Genomic DNA, 17,309 nt, shown 5'->3' with positions numbered 1-17,309 from the left:
GAGCCAAGCAGCCCCCGGCCTTTGTGGACCGGGTTGTTCCTTTGCATGTGAATGGGGGAGTTTGGTAAATCCTCTGGCCCGGGCTGGGGCGAGGAGGAGGAGGAGGAGGGGGGGGGGGGGAAGGGGTCGCTCCCAGCTCTGGGTTAATGAAGTGGGAAAGGAGTCTTTCAGAGAGGCCTGCAAACAAACCCCCTCCCCGGGCAACAAACCCCGTCCCAAATCCTACATGGATTGACTTAAACCCAGGGGATAAGTGCTTTAAATTAATCTCATTGAATAAGAATGAGGCCAAACAAAACTCTTTAAAATCATATTAAAAATCTATCAAAGGACAACTTGCAGTGGGTGTGCTTTTCATTTTGTGCGTGCGAAGGCAAGGCACATACAGCAGCCTTCCTTCCATTTACACAGCAGGAATGTGAATCAAAGACATTCTCTAATATTTAATTGTCCTTGTAGCCGTAGCAGATTCCTTCTCTTACATTAATGAAGTACAAGGCTTCGCTACACGTTTGTAATTGCAATATTTAAATTTGCCACTTCATGTCTGGAAGAAGCTGTAAACTCCCCTGGTAAAGCAGGTCTGAATCAGTGCTGTAAAGCAGCAACAGGGTCCAGTTTGTGCTGGAACGAGTGCATGGGCCAACGGGGCAGAGTCCCGAGGAAACTGCTGCTCAGGGAAGGGTGAACCGCCACACCGGGTCTCTCTGGGAAGGGGAGAGAGGGGAGGGGAAGCGAAGGCAAGAGCTGTCTCCTCCAGGGAGCTCCCATAGCAGAGTAAAGCAAAGTAAGCTTCAAAATAAATCAGTTTAGGGAAGACACCACACGCTGCAGACTCATTGGAGAACCTGCCACATGAACAGCGTCTTCTATGGGAGGATCTCAGCTGCCTCAGAAACTGCTGAAGGACCAGCCTCACCCCCAGCTTGCGTGTGGGGCCAGAGACTGAAATCCAGTGCCAAGCTGGAGAGGACACCAAGTCTGGGTCCTACACCTACAGCAACCCCAGAACAGGGGGAAACTTTTCAGAGTAGGACTGGTGAGCACTGCTCATGGATACAGAGGCTCGTGCCAGGTGGGCATGACCCTGGCAAGTCCTCAGGGCCTGGGACAGGATGCACTGGGTTGAAATTAGACAAAGCAGTAAAAACGGCATGGTTGAGGAGGGGCATCAATCCCAATAAGAAAACATTTAGAGGAATCCACCAGTTCTGCTCCAAGGATTACTCTCTCCCAGGGTACAGCGTCTCCAACACACAAGCTGCTGATGTTTGGTTTCTGTCAACTCCAGGCTCTGGATCCGAAACATCAGCGAGTCAGTACAGCTGGGTTTGCCAGGACCAAACACAGTCCTTGCTCTCAAGCCTCTTCTGGGCTTTTACCCAGTTTGAGGGCCATCTTCTGCCTCTGCTGGTATAGTTTTGAGCAGGAACACAACGCTGAGGACAAGGAACCAAACTCCACTTCTCTAACACACCAACGTACACAAATCCAAGAAACCAGCAATTGTGCTGGCTCTCTGTATCGCCGGTGAAGTCTCCTTCATCAGCACAGATTTGACCGCAACAAGCTCAAGCACACAGTGCAATGCAGGGAGTGGGAATGATCCTTCAGGACTGTCAAGACTACACGTGCAAGGAGCTGTAGCCCTTGCCAGACAGCACTTTGGAGGCACCAACTCAGGCATTTCTACAGAGGCAGAAGGATCTCATCTGCAGACTCTCCTGTGCACCTCATTTCTAGCTATTTTACAGTTTTGTCTAAACACCAAAAAAAGTTATGCCAAAAAGGAGAGCCCAGAAGAATCAGGGCTTTTTCCTGTCTTCCCCCTAGGCTTATGGAGAAAATAAATTGAGGTAAACAGGGAAGTTCCGTCACTTGCTGTCCTAATTAGCTGGTGTTCCTCTGCAGTGGGGGTACTAATGTCAAAGCCTCTTGTGTTGGATCTAGGCACCCTCTGGTTGCAGGTTTTCAACTGGGACCTAGGTACCAAGGTTACCTCCTTGCTCCTTTTCCTCCCAAAGCCTCGCAGCGTGAGCTCGAGGTGTTCCAGCTGCACAGGCAGGGCCGCGTCTGGGACAGGGCTCCACTCCCAGCAAGAGCAGGGCTAAGCCAGGGTCTAATTCAAGCGTGGAGCTAATCCTGCATCAGCAAAGTTACAGACACACGCCTGTGTATCAGCTGCAGGAATGACATACAGAAGCTTGGCACAGCCAGCCAGCCAGCCCTGTCCTGGCCAGCAAAAGGAGAGGAGGTTGTGGGCTCCCATTACCAGCGAGGGACACGACACTGACATGGAGATGAAGGTCCATGGCCCTGCCTCAGGGAGCACCCAGCTAAACAGATGTGGAGCCAGACAAGAGCAGGAAAAAGGCACAAGAGCCTCTCCCAGGAGAGCCAGGACTCCAGGCTCCCAGAACAGGGCTCGGAGGAGCAGTAAGGAGGGCGAACTTGAAGGGAGCCCAGGTCTGACTCACAGGCAGCCTTATATCAGAGCTCCCTAGCACCGTTATTTCCAAGCCAAACTCTACTTATAAGCTTCCAAGCTGAAGGGCAACAAGGCCTCTACCGTTCACCACGATTAAGACACAAAAGCAAACCACACCAAAATCAATACCTGCGCAAACAACGCTGCAGTTTCACCCAGCTGATCCGAACTCTGCAAAGAGCTGATCTCCCTGTCCTTACGCACCGCGTAGGCAGGCTTCCATCCAGCCGAGACCTGCACAACACACGCCACATACCTCAGTGCGAGCGGGTACCTCCATCTGCTCCGTGCTGGGGCTGTGCCGAGGGAACCCACCACCGCGACCCTCAGCAGCTCCTCCACATTTGGGTGCTCAGATGACCCAGGAGCCTCTGCAGCAGCAAAGCCCAGCTTCCGCAGCAGCCCCAGGCACCCAACCTGCTTGCAAAGCTGATGGAGCACCGCAGCTCAGCCACCCCTGATCCACGGTGAGAGCAACAACCTGCCCTGGTTTATTGAGGAGATGGTTTGAGTTGAGTTCAAACCAACTCCAAGCCTGCTAAGTTCATCCTGAATTAGGTAGTGGTGCAAAGATAGAACCAGCTCAGAGTACAGCAGATCTAGAGCAGCTGAAGTGTAAATAAAGGCAGAATTTGGTTCCTGCTCACCTAGCTGCAATTCAAACACATTTGCAGAAAGGGCTTCAAGTTCATTATGAGCAAATTAGGCTTAGCTTCAGCTGTGCATGCATTTCTTTCAAGGTTTTCTTTTTCCTGTTTTAACAATCTCCTCCCCTTCCTTTCCATAATAACTCCAGAAGTCCAGACCTATCTGCTAAAAGGTGGTGAAGCCAAAATAAAAAGGCATTCTAGGAAAAAAAAAAAAATAAAAAAAATTAATCACTTGTTATTCATCATAACCACTTGTAACATTACATGCCCAGTTAATACAGATAGCAACAAAATTTCCTAAAGTCTGACTGATGTGCTGTTGGGCTTTATTCCTATTATTATGAATTTGCCAATAGTCCCTATTAATTCATATGTGACAGTCAGCAAGGAGAAGGTCATATTTTTTCCCCTTATGCACAAGATCAGTTCTTCCCAAACTTATACTCTGCATCACTCTGAGTCATTTTCATCCTCAGGGGTTTCTTCTCTGTTTAAGCTGACATTTGCCTTAAACCTGATTGCCCTTCCAAATAGTAATCATAATAAAATCAGGTGGGCTTCATTGTTTTTTATTTTAATCTAATAAATGCTAGTAACTCTCATTCTCTCTGCAAAAACATGGTTAATTTTATATTGAAGCATTTTAAACATCTTTCCTTCTCAAGTGTTCAAAACCATACTGCATTAAAACCCGCAACACTCTCTTTGGCAACTGCCTGGGAGGAACAAAAGTCATTCTGGTTCTCAAAAGTTACAGTCAGTTGAGGAATTAAATACTTTTGGGCTGATTGCTCTTCTCACTCCTTAGCCTGACTCACTACAGCCCAACACTAGGTGCCATCGATTCTGTCCTCATGACGTGGGCATCACTTTCACCCGGTTATGCTCCCCTCTCGGCGCTGCTCTTTCGGCCGCCTGAAACAGCCGCTGTATTTGAGACCTTCTGGTCCCGCACCGAGTAACGTGCCTGACTCGTGTCACACGTGGACTCCTCTTTCACTTATCCCTTCCCTAGAGGAAGACACCTGCAGGCAGCGGGAAGTTGTATTTGGGCAGGGTTTTGTACTGTTTTCAAACACGTGTACTGCCCAGGGCTTGCGTTAGAGAAGGTCCTGGAAGAAGTACGAAAAGGCAGGTGGGGAGGCAGGTGCTGACCCGTCGCTCCTGTGGGAATTTGTTAGTCTCCCCCCTCTGTCCCGCACATGCTCTATGAGTTGTTAAATCAAAGGGGAGTTTTGTCACGACTTCACTAGAGCTCAGACTACATTTTACGTGCCAGGCAATGGTGAACAAGTGCTAATCTTGGCATGTTTGGGACCATTCTGCAAAGAGCTCCCAGCAGGTCCTTCTCTCACTACTCCAGATTTTTTGATGAGAAGCAAGGAAAAAAAAAAAAACAAAAAAGACAAATAGGGAAAAGCAAGAAGTGAAATCCATTAGCTTGGGCCATATTCAAAAAAGCACAGCACAAGGCCTAGCCAGAACACAAAGACCCTTGATATTACAAAGCCGGGGTTATTGCTGGCAAGTGTTAGCTAGACTCTGCAAGGGCTTTAACGTTCAGAGAGGTGAGACAATTCATTCGTAGTCTGCGTTACATAATTAGGTATGACAATACGCTGGAGGCAAAAGAAAAGTTTGGAGATTGCTGGATTCCACCTCTGGCTCCTTCCGACAGTGACAAGGTTTGTTCCTAAACTCGTAAGTGTTTTGGCATTAAGTTTTATGCCCATGAGTCCCCAAAGGGACCATGTATCATTACACTGAGGAGTTCTGTACAGTCCTACCAGTCCTGCTGAAATCAAGGAGACCGCTTACAGGTGGCAACACCTGACTAATGGTCAATGCCCAGGGATGGACCTTGCACCAATGTACAAAGGACAGGAGAGAAGGTGGCAGCAACATGGCTGTGTTACCCGAGACAGGAGCAGAAGTGCCCCACTGGCTAATGACAGGGGGAAGAGCAGCCTCCTCTCCGCTCAAACCTGCACCTAGAAACACTTATTCTGCCACTACTTTTTCTCTAGTTAAAATTAAGCAACCAAACACACCCCAGAGTGTTTCTACAGGTCTTTTAAATAGGAACGCATCTCCTTTCTTAACAGACTTGTCTCACTTCAATACTAAATAGACATTTCTTCAAAAAACATATTTAACCTCTTTTATTTTCCTTGCAAAGAAACCTTAGAAACACGATACATCTTCAGGAAGCTGCATTTAATTGCAGCAGTGCAACAGGACATGTCTGGATTCAATTCCATTTGGACCTATGGAGCAAGGGGGAGGAGGCTGAGATCCCCCAAGATCCCTCCCATATTTGCCTGATAAATTGAAACACTCCTCAGTTGATTTGGCAGGTCACCCTGACCCCCAGCTGAGGCACTCCAGCAGGTTTCATAGCAAATGACTGGAAGGTCCCCACTTATGTTGGAATCTTCTGGTTGCCAGGTTTTCTCTGTTTTTTCTTCTTCTTGACCTTGGATACCCCAGTGTCCATCCCACTGGAATATTCTGATCGCAAGATCTCAGCAAGGCGATGTTTGCCATGGGTCTTCTTGAGAAGGTCAGGCCTGGGCAGAGGGAAGAGAACAGGAATTAGATTTCCTTCTCCCTGAAATGCTGCTAGGTGGGTTACTTATTTTACAGCTGTGGAAAGTGACATTTGCGCATTAGCAGAAGAATAGCTTCCTTTTCTTGAGGCTTGATTTGAAATTCTGCCTCATGCAAAATTAGATATTGTTGTGACAGGTTTTCACAAAGGTGGCAAAATATCATGCCGTTTTTAAAAGCAAGCCTTTGTTCTGTACAAATGCTCTTGCTGGGGTGGCGGGGAGAAGGAGGGAAGGTTTTGCGCTGAAGGCTGATGAATTAGGTGGCACAGCAGTTTGAAAATTGTAATAATAATAAAAAACCTAACAGCCTTAAGAGACTGAACAACGGAAACATTTTATAAACAGAGCTTATATCGAGGGCTTGAAAATACAAAAAACCTAAACAAACAAGAAAAACAAAATAATTCTTTCAAGAGTGTAAAACCACCAGACTCTTCTCTTGCAGTGTCCTGCAGGTATCACATGCACCTTACAGCCTTCCTCTCCAGAGACTGGCTTTTGCAAGGTAGCTGCATTTTGCCTGGCTACCACACTCCAACATGGATCTCCCTGCAGCCCTAAACTGCTGGCTATAAATATATAAACCCACTCAGCATTTTTCCCACTACAAGTTCTGCCACTGTCCTCTGTGACCTTGGGCAAATCCTGTCCTCATTCCTGCTGCTATCACCCTCTCTTATCTATTTAGACTGCAGCTCTCCACTGCAGGACTTGTCTTTCCCTACAATGTTCCCACAGCCCTGAGCACAATGGGGTATCCACATCTGTTGGTGTCTGCACATCCAACACTTGTGTTTATTATAAAAAGCAATAAGAGATCTCAAAAATTTCCAGAGAAGTGAGCAGGAATCTATCTGCCCCTCCAAATACAACGAGGGACAGAAGCCTCACGTCCACTCCATGGACATCAGCAGTCCTAGAAGGTGCTGCCTTTCACAGTTCCTTCGAGGGGCCAGAAATGTGCTGGGGATTACAAGAGGATAAAGCATTCTTGGCTGAAGCAACGGAGTAATTCATTCAACAGGCCCAATGCACAGAGAAGGAAAGGAAAGTGAACTCTTGGTTGGCTGGCATATTTGCTCACCTCCTTTTCCATAGGTTGTTTCCCCATCCCTTTGTAGGTCTCATGGCAGGCGTGGGTTTGGAAGGAAGGATCAGAATGATAAGGAGGACAGTGTGATGAATCACCTCTGAAAGAGGGTTTCCCTAGAAGAGGGAGCCTAGAAAGCGCAGGGGAGAAGACTCTGCTACCTTTGGTGTAATCCCCAATCTCAGTCTAACTCGCCGGGAGCCATTTAACATCCGAGCTCTGCAATGGCCGAAGGGTTGGAGACTGGACAGACTGGAGGAATAAGATGCACAGCCTCTGCCCTGTTTGAGCCCACAGAAACTAAGCCAAAAAGATAATCAACTCTAAGGCAACCTTAAGGCTAATGAAGTAAATGTGCTGTTCGTAAAGCCATACCTGCAATACCTCCGCAGGAAAACGTGCCGTGTGAAACTGCCTTCCTGAACGGGATAAGCTACCGCAGCAAGGAGGTGCTCTTGCAGGTGCACACACAGTGCCAGGTCAAGGGGTGCCTCAACCGGCCCAGCTCTGCTGGCAAAACTTCGTAGGGTGGATCTACAGTCCTTGCTCAGTCCCCTCCATCACTTGATAAAGTTTCTCTTTGACACTTTCACTGTGTCTCCAAGCATTTACTACAGTAATTCGAGGGTTACCAGGCAACAGATCAGTTTACTTAACAACAGGGAACTATTTGCTGCTAAGGACAAGTAATCCACCAGTAGCTGCCGGGCTGAGTTGCAGCTCAGCAGGAAGGTTGTCCAACACTTTATTATCAATCAGGTGAAATCATTGCCCAATTAGTAAATCAATACCCCCTGCTGTGGCGATCAGCTGTACACAGAAAAGCAGGGATGCAGGAAAAGGGGAGGTCTCTCCCCCTAACCAGGGCCACAGAAATCAATGGAGCTTTGCTGTGGAACACACGCTAATCACTGAAAGAAAAAAAAAAAAAGTATATTGCTGCAGCTGTCAACCACAAGATGCAAGAGCCACAGGCAACGGTGATAATCTCTAGTGAGAGCACACTGGGCAAGTGCACTAGGTCAGGATCCCTGGCCAGATTCTGAACCCTGCTGTGCTGGTGTAAACCTGTAAATTCCCCTCTCTGCTCAACTGGTGAAAGTCTCTAGGGCTCTGCTAGAGCAGTCAAGATAACAACGGTGAGGAAAGGCGCCCTGTGGTTATGAGACAAAGCCCCAGAGAGCTGGAGCGAGACCTTGATACCCTCTGAGCGTTCTTGGGCAAGGTACTTAACCTCTTTGTCCTTCATGTCCATTCTCCTGCCTCCTAACCCAGGATGACTGTATTTTCCCTGTTGCTGAAGGCTGGTGTGATGCTAATATAACAGGTGTGGTGACATTGGATGCTGTGGCAAAGAGCTTCCCCAAAAGACTTGTAAATATAAGATGCATTTGTAACATGGACAGAACCCATGTTCCCATCACTGGGTAAACGCATGGATTGTCGACTTCTCCTTCTGTGATCTCATGTCTAAATATCACAGAATACCGAGCCCTAATGAGAACACATTATGGTGATAACGGGCAGAGAAATCCACAGCCCTTTAAATTCCTCCTTCCAAAAGCAACCATCAGTGTTTCGGTAGAGAACTACGAAACAATGCAACGAAGGGGAACTTGCAGGGAAAAAAGATTCACTGATGACTGATCCATCCTGATGTGCTGCAGTGCCAAGATTTCAGCAGGGTTTAAAGGAGAAGGGAATGGTCGAACGGTTGAGAAAATAGCCAGTTTTATTAGCTAAGGGAAAATGAGACAGGGAGAGAGAATATCATAACTCAGGAAATGAAACAGCGCCAACACGCGAGTTAGGAAGAACCTGTCCCTGAACACAAGTTACTTGGCTTCTCTGTGTTACTGTCCAGCACACTGGGTGTTGAGTGCCGTGACACACTGGATGCCAGGCAGATGCCCCACTGGGCTCCTCCTCCTTTACCCTCTTACACTAGATGTGGGGTACTGAGACTCCCATAAAAGGCATATAGGGATTGATAAGAGGAGCTGGCAGAGATGAGCTAGCATCACCTTGTCTTCAACTGGGAGACACATCATGCCTCCACTTGCAAGGCCAGTGCTCAACTTTAGACCCAAGCATTGCTTTGGTGTACGTACTCAGCCCTGCCACCACCAGCCCACAAAAAATAGCCTTAGTCTCCCAGCTCTGTGCTGTTATCAGCATTGCCAGGTGTCCCAGGCACAGGGTAAAAAATGGGTCACCCCACGGCCCACGTAATCACCTCATTATCAAGGGAAGGCAAAGATGCATTGTACAGGGAGGGAAGACAGAAAGGCTAGTAGTAATTGCTTGATATGGTCTGAAAAACCTCCTCTCCTCATGGACAACAGAGCAAGGAATAAAAGATTCAAGTTTACAGCTGCCTGTGCACACCTGTAATTAAATTTCAACCTCACAAAAGCTTGTACCAAGGGCCTCTGCAGAGAGACAACAAGGAAACAGAGGAGCAGTCCCCATATGACTTTGTTTTACGCTGAAAGGCCAGGAAAAACCAGGCCAGAGCCAGATTTCTAAAGACAAAAAAGCTTTGCCCTCCTCCAGAAAACTGCCATCCTGGAATAATTTATTCACTCTTTAAGCACAACGAGAAACTCATGAATCTTACTAAACACGTCACTGAATGATGAAGAGGTGGGAGAGGAGCATCTGGGAGAAACAAGAGGGGAAAAAATGTCCAGGGAAGGAAAGAGAATACAGTTCTTTCCTCTGCTGGTTTCATCAGCTTCAGTTTTCTTTCACCTCCATCTGCAGAGCACTGCCCTCCTTCCCCCATCCCATGCAGGAGACACAGTAATCAGCAGGGGTGCTGGCATTGCCCAGCCCTCCACCCCCAAGGAAATCTAATGCTATGAACTGGTCTCCTCTTCTGGTCCCTCAACTCTCACCTCTTTGCTCTGCTCAGAGTATCATTAAAAATTCTGGGCAAATTTTCATTCACTTCATTAAAAAATCCAGGCAAATGCAACACAGGTGATTAGCCTGAAATCCTCTGTTGTTTTCAGCTCTGTCTTCTGCTCTGCCACATGATACTAACTCCCACCTAGCTGACATCCTTGATGCAGCGCACCTTCAACACACTCAACTTGTGACTTCCATGCATCTTGGGCAACAGATGGCTTTGTGAGTGCTGAAAACATCATCATTTGCATTCCATAATCACTAACAAAATGCTGGAGTAACACAGAATCAGGGAAACCTCAAACACGAGGAACTATACTACAGCCAAAAAAATCCAGGACATGTATATTAAAATAAGAATTGCGAATGTTCAACATAGCTGAGATCCTGCGGACAGCTCCAAGGCACAAATGGAAGAGGAAGAAAAACATAGCCAGGCTATTCTGTTTCTATATAATTTCTCATCCATCTCTCAAGCATTACAGGTAAGATTGTAAGAATGATTCACGTTTCACCAGCTATTTTTATCAGATTAAATTTGTTACAAAATGCAAATTATGCTCCTGGATGTAAAGACTATCAAACATTCAGGTGTGAAAGGGCTAAGTGGCAATGGTAAGAAAAGGAATGAGTATCTGAAGCCATTTTTCATTTTCAGTTCAATATTCTAACACGTATGTTTTTGTTTCACTGACATGTTTGCTTCATGAGAGCTCTGTATCACAAGCTGATCTCCAAGCCAAAAACTCCTACACACCAGATTAATGTACATATACAAGCATGGTTTCTCGGACATCATTTGATAGCTCAGAAGATGCCTCTGATGGTCTTTTTACCTAAATGGTGAGCAAGCTTGTTCTCAGGGACTTCTCCTTCAACTTGGTTGGCACTGCTGGTTGTTCCTTTGTCTTTAGCTACATGAAATGCTGGTGCAATGCAGTGCAGTAAGTGCGGTAACCTTTAACCAACTCACAATGTCTGCAGCAACCAAAGGCACTCCTAGATTGCTCCAGCTGAAGAAGAGGGAGTATAAAGTCCTGATGCACAGACCTAGAACTCATGGTGTGTCTTTGGAGGAGAATGGAGTAGGCTATTTCATTTATCAGAAAACATTTCAACACAGATCGCACTATCAATCTACCTGACAGCATCTCCAACAGCTCTTTGAAATTGTGCCAGCAACAGAGCTGGGTTACCTCTGGGCCAAGGCTGCTGCAACACCTGCTTTTTCTACTTATGGTGTTGGATGAACCATCTGCAGCCAATGCAACCCTGTTTGGGTTGGTTTTTCTGTCGTTTTTTTTTGGAGGGTGGGGGCAAGAAATTTATCAGCAATCCTACACTGCTCTCGACAAGTCAACAGATGGGCTAGGCACTCTGTTATCAGCTGATACAAATACTAGCTTGGGAAGATGAAGGAAAATTATTACCCAGTCAGACCAAGCGCCAAGCGCTGTTCCAGTACAGTCAGAGCACAGCAGTCTTCCTACCAAGACATACTAAGCAGTAAAGCCCACCTTACAAGTACTGAAGTCAGTTGTATTTCAGCTATATAGAAAGAGAAAGAACAGAGATTCACTTTCACTACCATCCCTTGGTCTGCACCCTATGCAGAAAGGATGAAAGTGCCACTGGGAGGCTGGTGACCTCCCAGGATTCTAGCTTCTGTCAGGCTCTTTCCTGGCCTAAAGGACAGAATACATTTCAATTAGAAAGGGCTGCTTGTTCTGGGTGGGTACCAAACAGCACAGAAGTTTTCCAACTCAGTGGGCAAGCCCTATTATTTCACTGCAAGATGGAGCAAAGGCTCTGTGCTGCAGCTGCGGTGGAACAGGACAGCAGTAAAGGGTATTGCTGTGTGCTCATAACAATCACATGGATTTTACAATTATAAAGCTTTAATCTCCTAACAGGACTTTTGGTAACATCACAATGTTGTAAGCAGGACTCATTTGTGTCCTTGAACTGCCTTCATGAAAAACAGTGAAGGCAATGTTTCCTTTCCCAGAAGGCATTTCTTTTCCTCCAATTTTTGGATTCCCTTTGCACTTCAGTGCATAAGTCCATGCTCTTACCCGAGGTGCAGTTTAGCTTTCTACAGCAAAATGCCCAAAACAAGTGAAATTTCTGATGGGCAGAATTCCAAACTTGCATTTTGACTAATTAAGTGATATTAGGAAAGCTGTAAATGCCACACAAAAACTGGCAGGCAAGCTGCTTCTAATGATTAGACAATTGCTGTGCAGGGAGACCCAGCTGCAGCCTTGATTCGCGAGCCGTCATTAGAAGCATTAGTCTTTTCAAGATTGTCAATGCCAAGAAGTTCAAAGGTGGCATCAAGGATACTGGGGAGTGGTGAAGGTGAAAGGCTACCAGATTTCACCCAAAGGGGACTGCTGCCCCAGCCATGCAGAGGAGGATATGCTGGATTTACAAGGTAAATCTCCCAGCGAGAGTTTATCTGACCGCTAATGCTGAAGAACTCAGAAGATGAATTAGCACAATCCTGCAGACAAAATTTGAAGGGCATGATGATGTCCATGTTCAGAGCAATGGCAATGCAAGGATGATGTAAATCAATTCCCTCAGACAGAAGTATTCTGGAACATGTTATCTGGATCCCATATTAGTTAAGAGTTCAGCTTAAACTCTGAAGCATCAGGGAATTTTCACATTAACTATACTCATTTTTTGCACCTGTTGTACCAACTATGAATATTCTTTATACCCATACCTAAATTCAATCCTTCTGAGCATTCCTGGATTTAGAGACATCCTGCAGCAATGAGTTCCACAGAATCTATTGAACTTAAAGACTTCCCCCTTTCTTTGTAACAGCATTATTTCACAAACACGGCAAATTAAGCTGTGACTCTCCATTATGGTGAAATCCTTTGGGAACATACACCAGTCTTCCAGAGAGATCAATAGGGGAAAACAGACCCTCAGTCCCCCACAGAATCCCATAAAACCCCTGTGATCCACAGTGCAAAACACTGAGTAGTACAGGGATGCTAGGTGGAACGGCAATAGGTCTTTAGCATCTGCATTGTGAGAGTCAAAAGACACGTCTCTCCGGCAGGCAAGCGACTTCCTGTGCACGCTGCTTCACTGCAGTGAACGAAAGACAGTTAATCCCTCAATGGAAGTGGGATCAGCTTCCTTGCATCTACCCTTCAGTAAAAGCATGAGCACAGACACTTACTAAGCTGACGTACTGTAACTTAATATACAGTATCTTGTTCATGTGCTCATCTCTTAAATAAATACAGCATTTCACCTTTCAAAAAGATCACGAGTGATTATTTTGCTATCTTCAGATCAAGTTTTGCAAGGACCGCAACAGCTAAGTGGATAGTTTGTTTGCACAAAGTTAAAAAAAAAAAAAAAAAAAGCATGAAAGGGAGCGGTTCTACACGTGCATTCAGCAGGAGAGGGCTGCTTCCACATTTCAGCACTGAGATCCGCCACACACCTGGCTGCTACGGCTTCGCGTCTCACCTTCCCCAAGCAGGCTCTGTAAGGAGGCGGTGAGCACAAAAGGAGATTTGAAAAGAAACGAAAAGTTTTCTTTGTCCTCTTAAGGAAACATTTAATGATCTCCTTTACCCCGTTTTCAACCTGGGCTGCCTGTTCTTTATTCTCTGGGCAGGTGCTGAGAGATGAGGCTCTAGTGTGCAGACTGATTAAAAACAAGTATCAAATGTTTGGACACAATGTGTAATACGACAACCAACACTCATGGTATCATGTGAGAAATATAATTAAAAAGATTGCTCTGTGACTGTGCTGTTATCATTTCAAGCCTTGCATTTTACGATTAAAAACTATTCGTCTTCTAAATAGCAAGCTAAATTCTGCTCCCTGCTTTGTCAGTGTGAAATCAAAAGCAATTCTCTGTAAATTAATAGCACTATCTTGAATTTATGCTGGCAGATACCAAATTTGAATCTATACTCACTTTTTTCTAAACTATCCTATAAATACTAATATATCCTCTGTCTCTCTCTTTTTTTTTTTTTTCTTTCCTCCAAGCACATGCAGAGAAAGTTAATTAGAAACAAGTTTCATAGGCAAGAACAATTGTTGCATGACACAACTTTGGCTATTTTGCAGGGCCTTAACTTTCCAGATGCTCCTGGATTTGAAATCTGGAGCCTGAGCCGTGACGAACCTGTGCAAAGTCTGCCCACTTTCCCTGAGCTGCAATTATACACTCCACGTGCAAATGAGCTTTCAAATCATCTCAGACCATTTGTTCTGAACACCTCCGCATCCCCCCAGCCCCACGCATCCTGTGCATAAACTACTACTGTATCTTGAGCTTGTCTGTACTATAATGGGATGAAGACTTGGGGAGGAGGAATGCCGTCTAAAAGAGATGCATGACAAGGGAAAAAGTAGCTCTAACAGAGTAGCGACATCACAGGAACAGAGAGGCGCATTGTTGCAGGCCAAGTAATCCTGTGACACGCTACTGTCAGTCATAGCTTGACACCCTGCTGGGCCAGCAACACATCAAAGCCCACCCCATACCATCTTACATGCTCTTTATCAGCTAATCAGGCTATTCTTCCTGAAATAAAGCTCCGTTAAATCCCTGGCTCACAGGGGCATTCCCATCCTGTTGCCCATCTGCTGGCGAGGGTCAGCTGAAGCAGGAGGCAGATCAGTGGCCTGTCCCTGGTGGCTTCTCAAAGCAGGACAATGCTGTCTCCAACTTTTTATTTTAAAATCCCTTCCCTAGCTCTTTTTTTTCCCCAAGACCTGTACATGTGCAAGAGATGTCACCAGCCCAGGAACCATTATGTGGATTAATGCTTTAATTGCATGGCTAACGTTTGCTAATGGCGTTTGCAACAACGATTACACGGTAAGAGTCACAACTGAAACCAATAAAAGAAAAGAGATTTTTCCCTCCTTTGAATGCAATCAGCAATTTTACAGGCAAGCTAGGAGTTTGCGCTCTGCTGTGGTGCTGGGCAGGACAGCAGAGTCCTTACTTTGTAATCTCAAAAGAGAGGACCATCTATTTTGTGGAACCAACTCAAAGTAGCCAGGATTGGACATACTGAGCACTGCCAGCTCCACTGCAAGCAGAGGAGCGCATTCAAGGCTCAGCTCCTGCAGAAGCATCAGGGTATCTCAGGTTCCTTACACAGGAAACGAGCACCCAGGAATAGACCCTGTCCACACACTCAAGGGGATAGAGCTGTAACTCTAGGTCTGCTACAGAATCTCCCTGGGAGAGAAGCCACGCGATTTTGCAGAAATGCTTTTGCCAGAACCACTTAAATCTAAAGGCAGTAGAGCACAAGCTTGTAGATGGTTCATTCCTACCAACAGATCTGCATTTTGATTTGGGCTTGTACATACATAACTGTACTTGATCATTTAATAAATAAGAAAAAAAAATACACTGCAGTCCTCCCCTTTTCTCTTGGTGCAAAGCTAATGTTGACTTACAGAATAGGTAGACCAAGCTGCAGCTGACCTTTCTAAAAAGGTGGGCACAATTTGTCCCATGGCCAATCTGACAGCCAGGAAACTGCTGGTGAAACTGCAGAGGAAGGCCTGCAAGAGACTGTATAGTGCAGAAAAGGTGATAAAAAGGGCTAGAGGAGGCCACAGAAGGCCTTTAAAATATAATAAGACACATACTTTGCTATGAAAGCAAAGAGAGGGTGACGCAGTCAAAAGAGATAAGGCAGGAAGATTATTTCTGTGCAGTGGATTGGAAAAGATACAAGAAGGGAGAGCAGCCAGTATTTGTCAAGGCCAGGTGGGACGAGATTATCCTATGAGATAAATAAGCACCCATTTTGGCCATGACAGCAAGACTGCTGCTGGACCTCTAGGAACCAAGACTTGTGCAAGAAAAAGAGACACTCCAATATATGGGAAGTCTCGCATTTTGCCCTGGAACATTGCCTATATCCTTCTTTATCCCTCCAGACAGCTCTGGAGAGAAGTATAAATAAATAAAAATTAGGCTATTTCTGCTTTTAAGACTCACAGGAACTAGTGTTTTTCAAGTACTCATAAAATGGAAAAGCTGCAGCAAAACCCAGGCTAGTCTATATAGGTGCCTCTCTGCACCTCCTTCAAAAAAAGAACATCTTTATCAGAAGTCAAACTACAAAGCGAGCTGTTTGTTTGTTTTTAAAACAGCGTTCCCACTCAAGTGTTCAACCCAGTTGGTTTAATGATAAATGCAATTTATAGGCTCTCTACAGCCTTTGGAAAAATGAAGAATGAAACAACAGCTCAGAGAGCAATGCAACCCAAGCCAGTGGCTCAACATGGTTTAGCCCCTCAGGAACAATCACATGTGATCTCTTGGAGCAAGCACATGAACCTCATGGAGCCAAGCACACCGTGGCCTGTAGCATGGCATCCCTCGGCTCCAGAACACTCAGCTTGCCTACCTTTTCTGTCTTGCTTTGATTTTCTTCTTTGAGCCAACAGCTGGAAGAGCGCTCAGGTTCTGGGGGGCGTCCCTCAGGCCAAAGCTCTTGGCCACGTGACCCAGGTGGAGAGATTTGATGTGGAAGATGTGCTTGAGGTTTCTGGGGTAGGTGGTATAGGCACAGAGGAAAGACTGCAGTGCTGGAAAAAAAAAAAAAAGAGTGAATTTTGTTTGCTACTGCACTTTTATATATATATATATATACACACATACACACTTTAAGATTCAGCTGTTCCAGCTGAAAGGACCTTGGTCTTGTCCTTTGGGACACCTTCTGGTCAGCAGCTGGTGGGAAAGGTTGGTATGTTAAAAATCTGTGAAGGTTGTGCAGTACTGGTACAATCCCATAAGGAGAAGAAAGGTGGTGGAGAAGGGTTAGGAGTTGAAACAAAGGTACATTAAGTTGCATTAGGTTTGCCTCTTGTAAGGCTGCCCCTTCTGCCAGAAAGGGTGATGTTTATAGCACATCTCACAGGAAGAGTTGTTGACATCTAATGGTAGCAGATAGGGGCAGAGAGGGAAGAGAGATGCAAGGGATGAAGACAAGGAAAGAGAAGCATAGAGGTGGGATAGGAAGATTCCTCTGATATTACAGTCCCAGTAGTCCATGCATTTTTCACCAGTTACTAGCTAGTCCCTTATAAATATCTGAGAGCTAGATGGATTTCCTGACTCATCACCACACTGAGAACAGAGCTCACCTTCTCAAAAGGGAAAAAATAATAGAAAAGCGTGCAAATTTTCCTTCATGTCTTTATATTCCTGTAATGCCCTTCCCTCAGGGCTCATTGCTCTAAAGACAATCATCCGCTAATATGAACACTGCCACTGCTCCTCCATGTACCCAGAACACTAACTACACCCAAGTTGTCCTCTCTGCTATCAGGAATAGAGGGACTTTTAGTAAGGAAACTCTTCAGCCCAGAAAATGCCTCCCTTCAATCCCCTGCGACTCCGCTGCCTGCTAAACCTCCTGTGCCCCCCTAACCCTCACTCCAGCCATCACCTACATCTCTCTCAGCCCCTGATAGCAGCAAGCTCTAAACTCTAACCTCTCCTGCCCTTGCCTGTTGAGCCACCGGACCAG

The 17,309-nt window shown here is 45.8% G+C and overlaps 1 protein-coding gene across 6 annotated transcripts in view; it reads right to left on the bottom strand.

The window, feature by feature from the left end:
* Nucleotides 1–5,285: 5,285 nt before the first annotated feature.
* The window catches only part of DDX31 (DEAD-box helicase 31), a 49,228-nt gene continuing 37,204 nt past the window's right edge, over nt 5,286–17,309 (bottom strand). For 5 of the 6 annotated variants that reach the window (XM_067308900.1, XM_067308903.1, XM_067308901.1 and 2 more), the window contains 2 exons: nt 16,182–16,362; nt 5,286–5,708 (listed from right to left, as the gene is read on the bottom strand). In XM_067308900.1, the coding sequence (XP_067165001.1) occupies nt 5,561–5,708; nt 16,182–16,362 (329 nt within the window). In that variant the 3' untranslated portion in view covers nt 5,286–5,560. Of the gene's footprint in view, nt 5,709–16,181; nt 16,363–17,309 lie in introns of those variants that run through there. The other variant, XM_067308904.1, reaches the window with a different exon arrangement.

Source organism: Apteryx mantelli, chromosome 21 (assembly GCF_036417845.1).
Source record: "Apteryx mantelli isolate bAptMan1 chromosome 21, bAptMan1.hap1, whole genome shotgun sequence".
Lineage (NCBI taxonomy): Eukaryota > Metazoa > Chordata > Aves > Apterygiformes > Apterygidae > Apteryx > Apteryx mantelli.
This window is presented reverse-complemented; position numbering and strand designations above follow the sequence as displayed.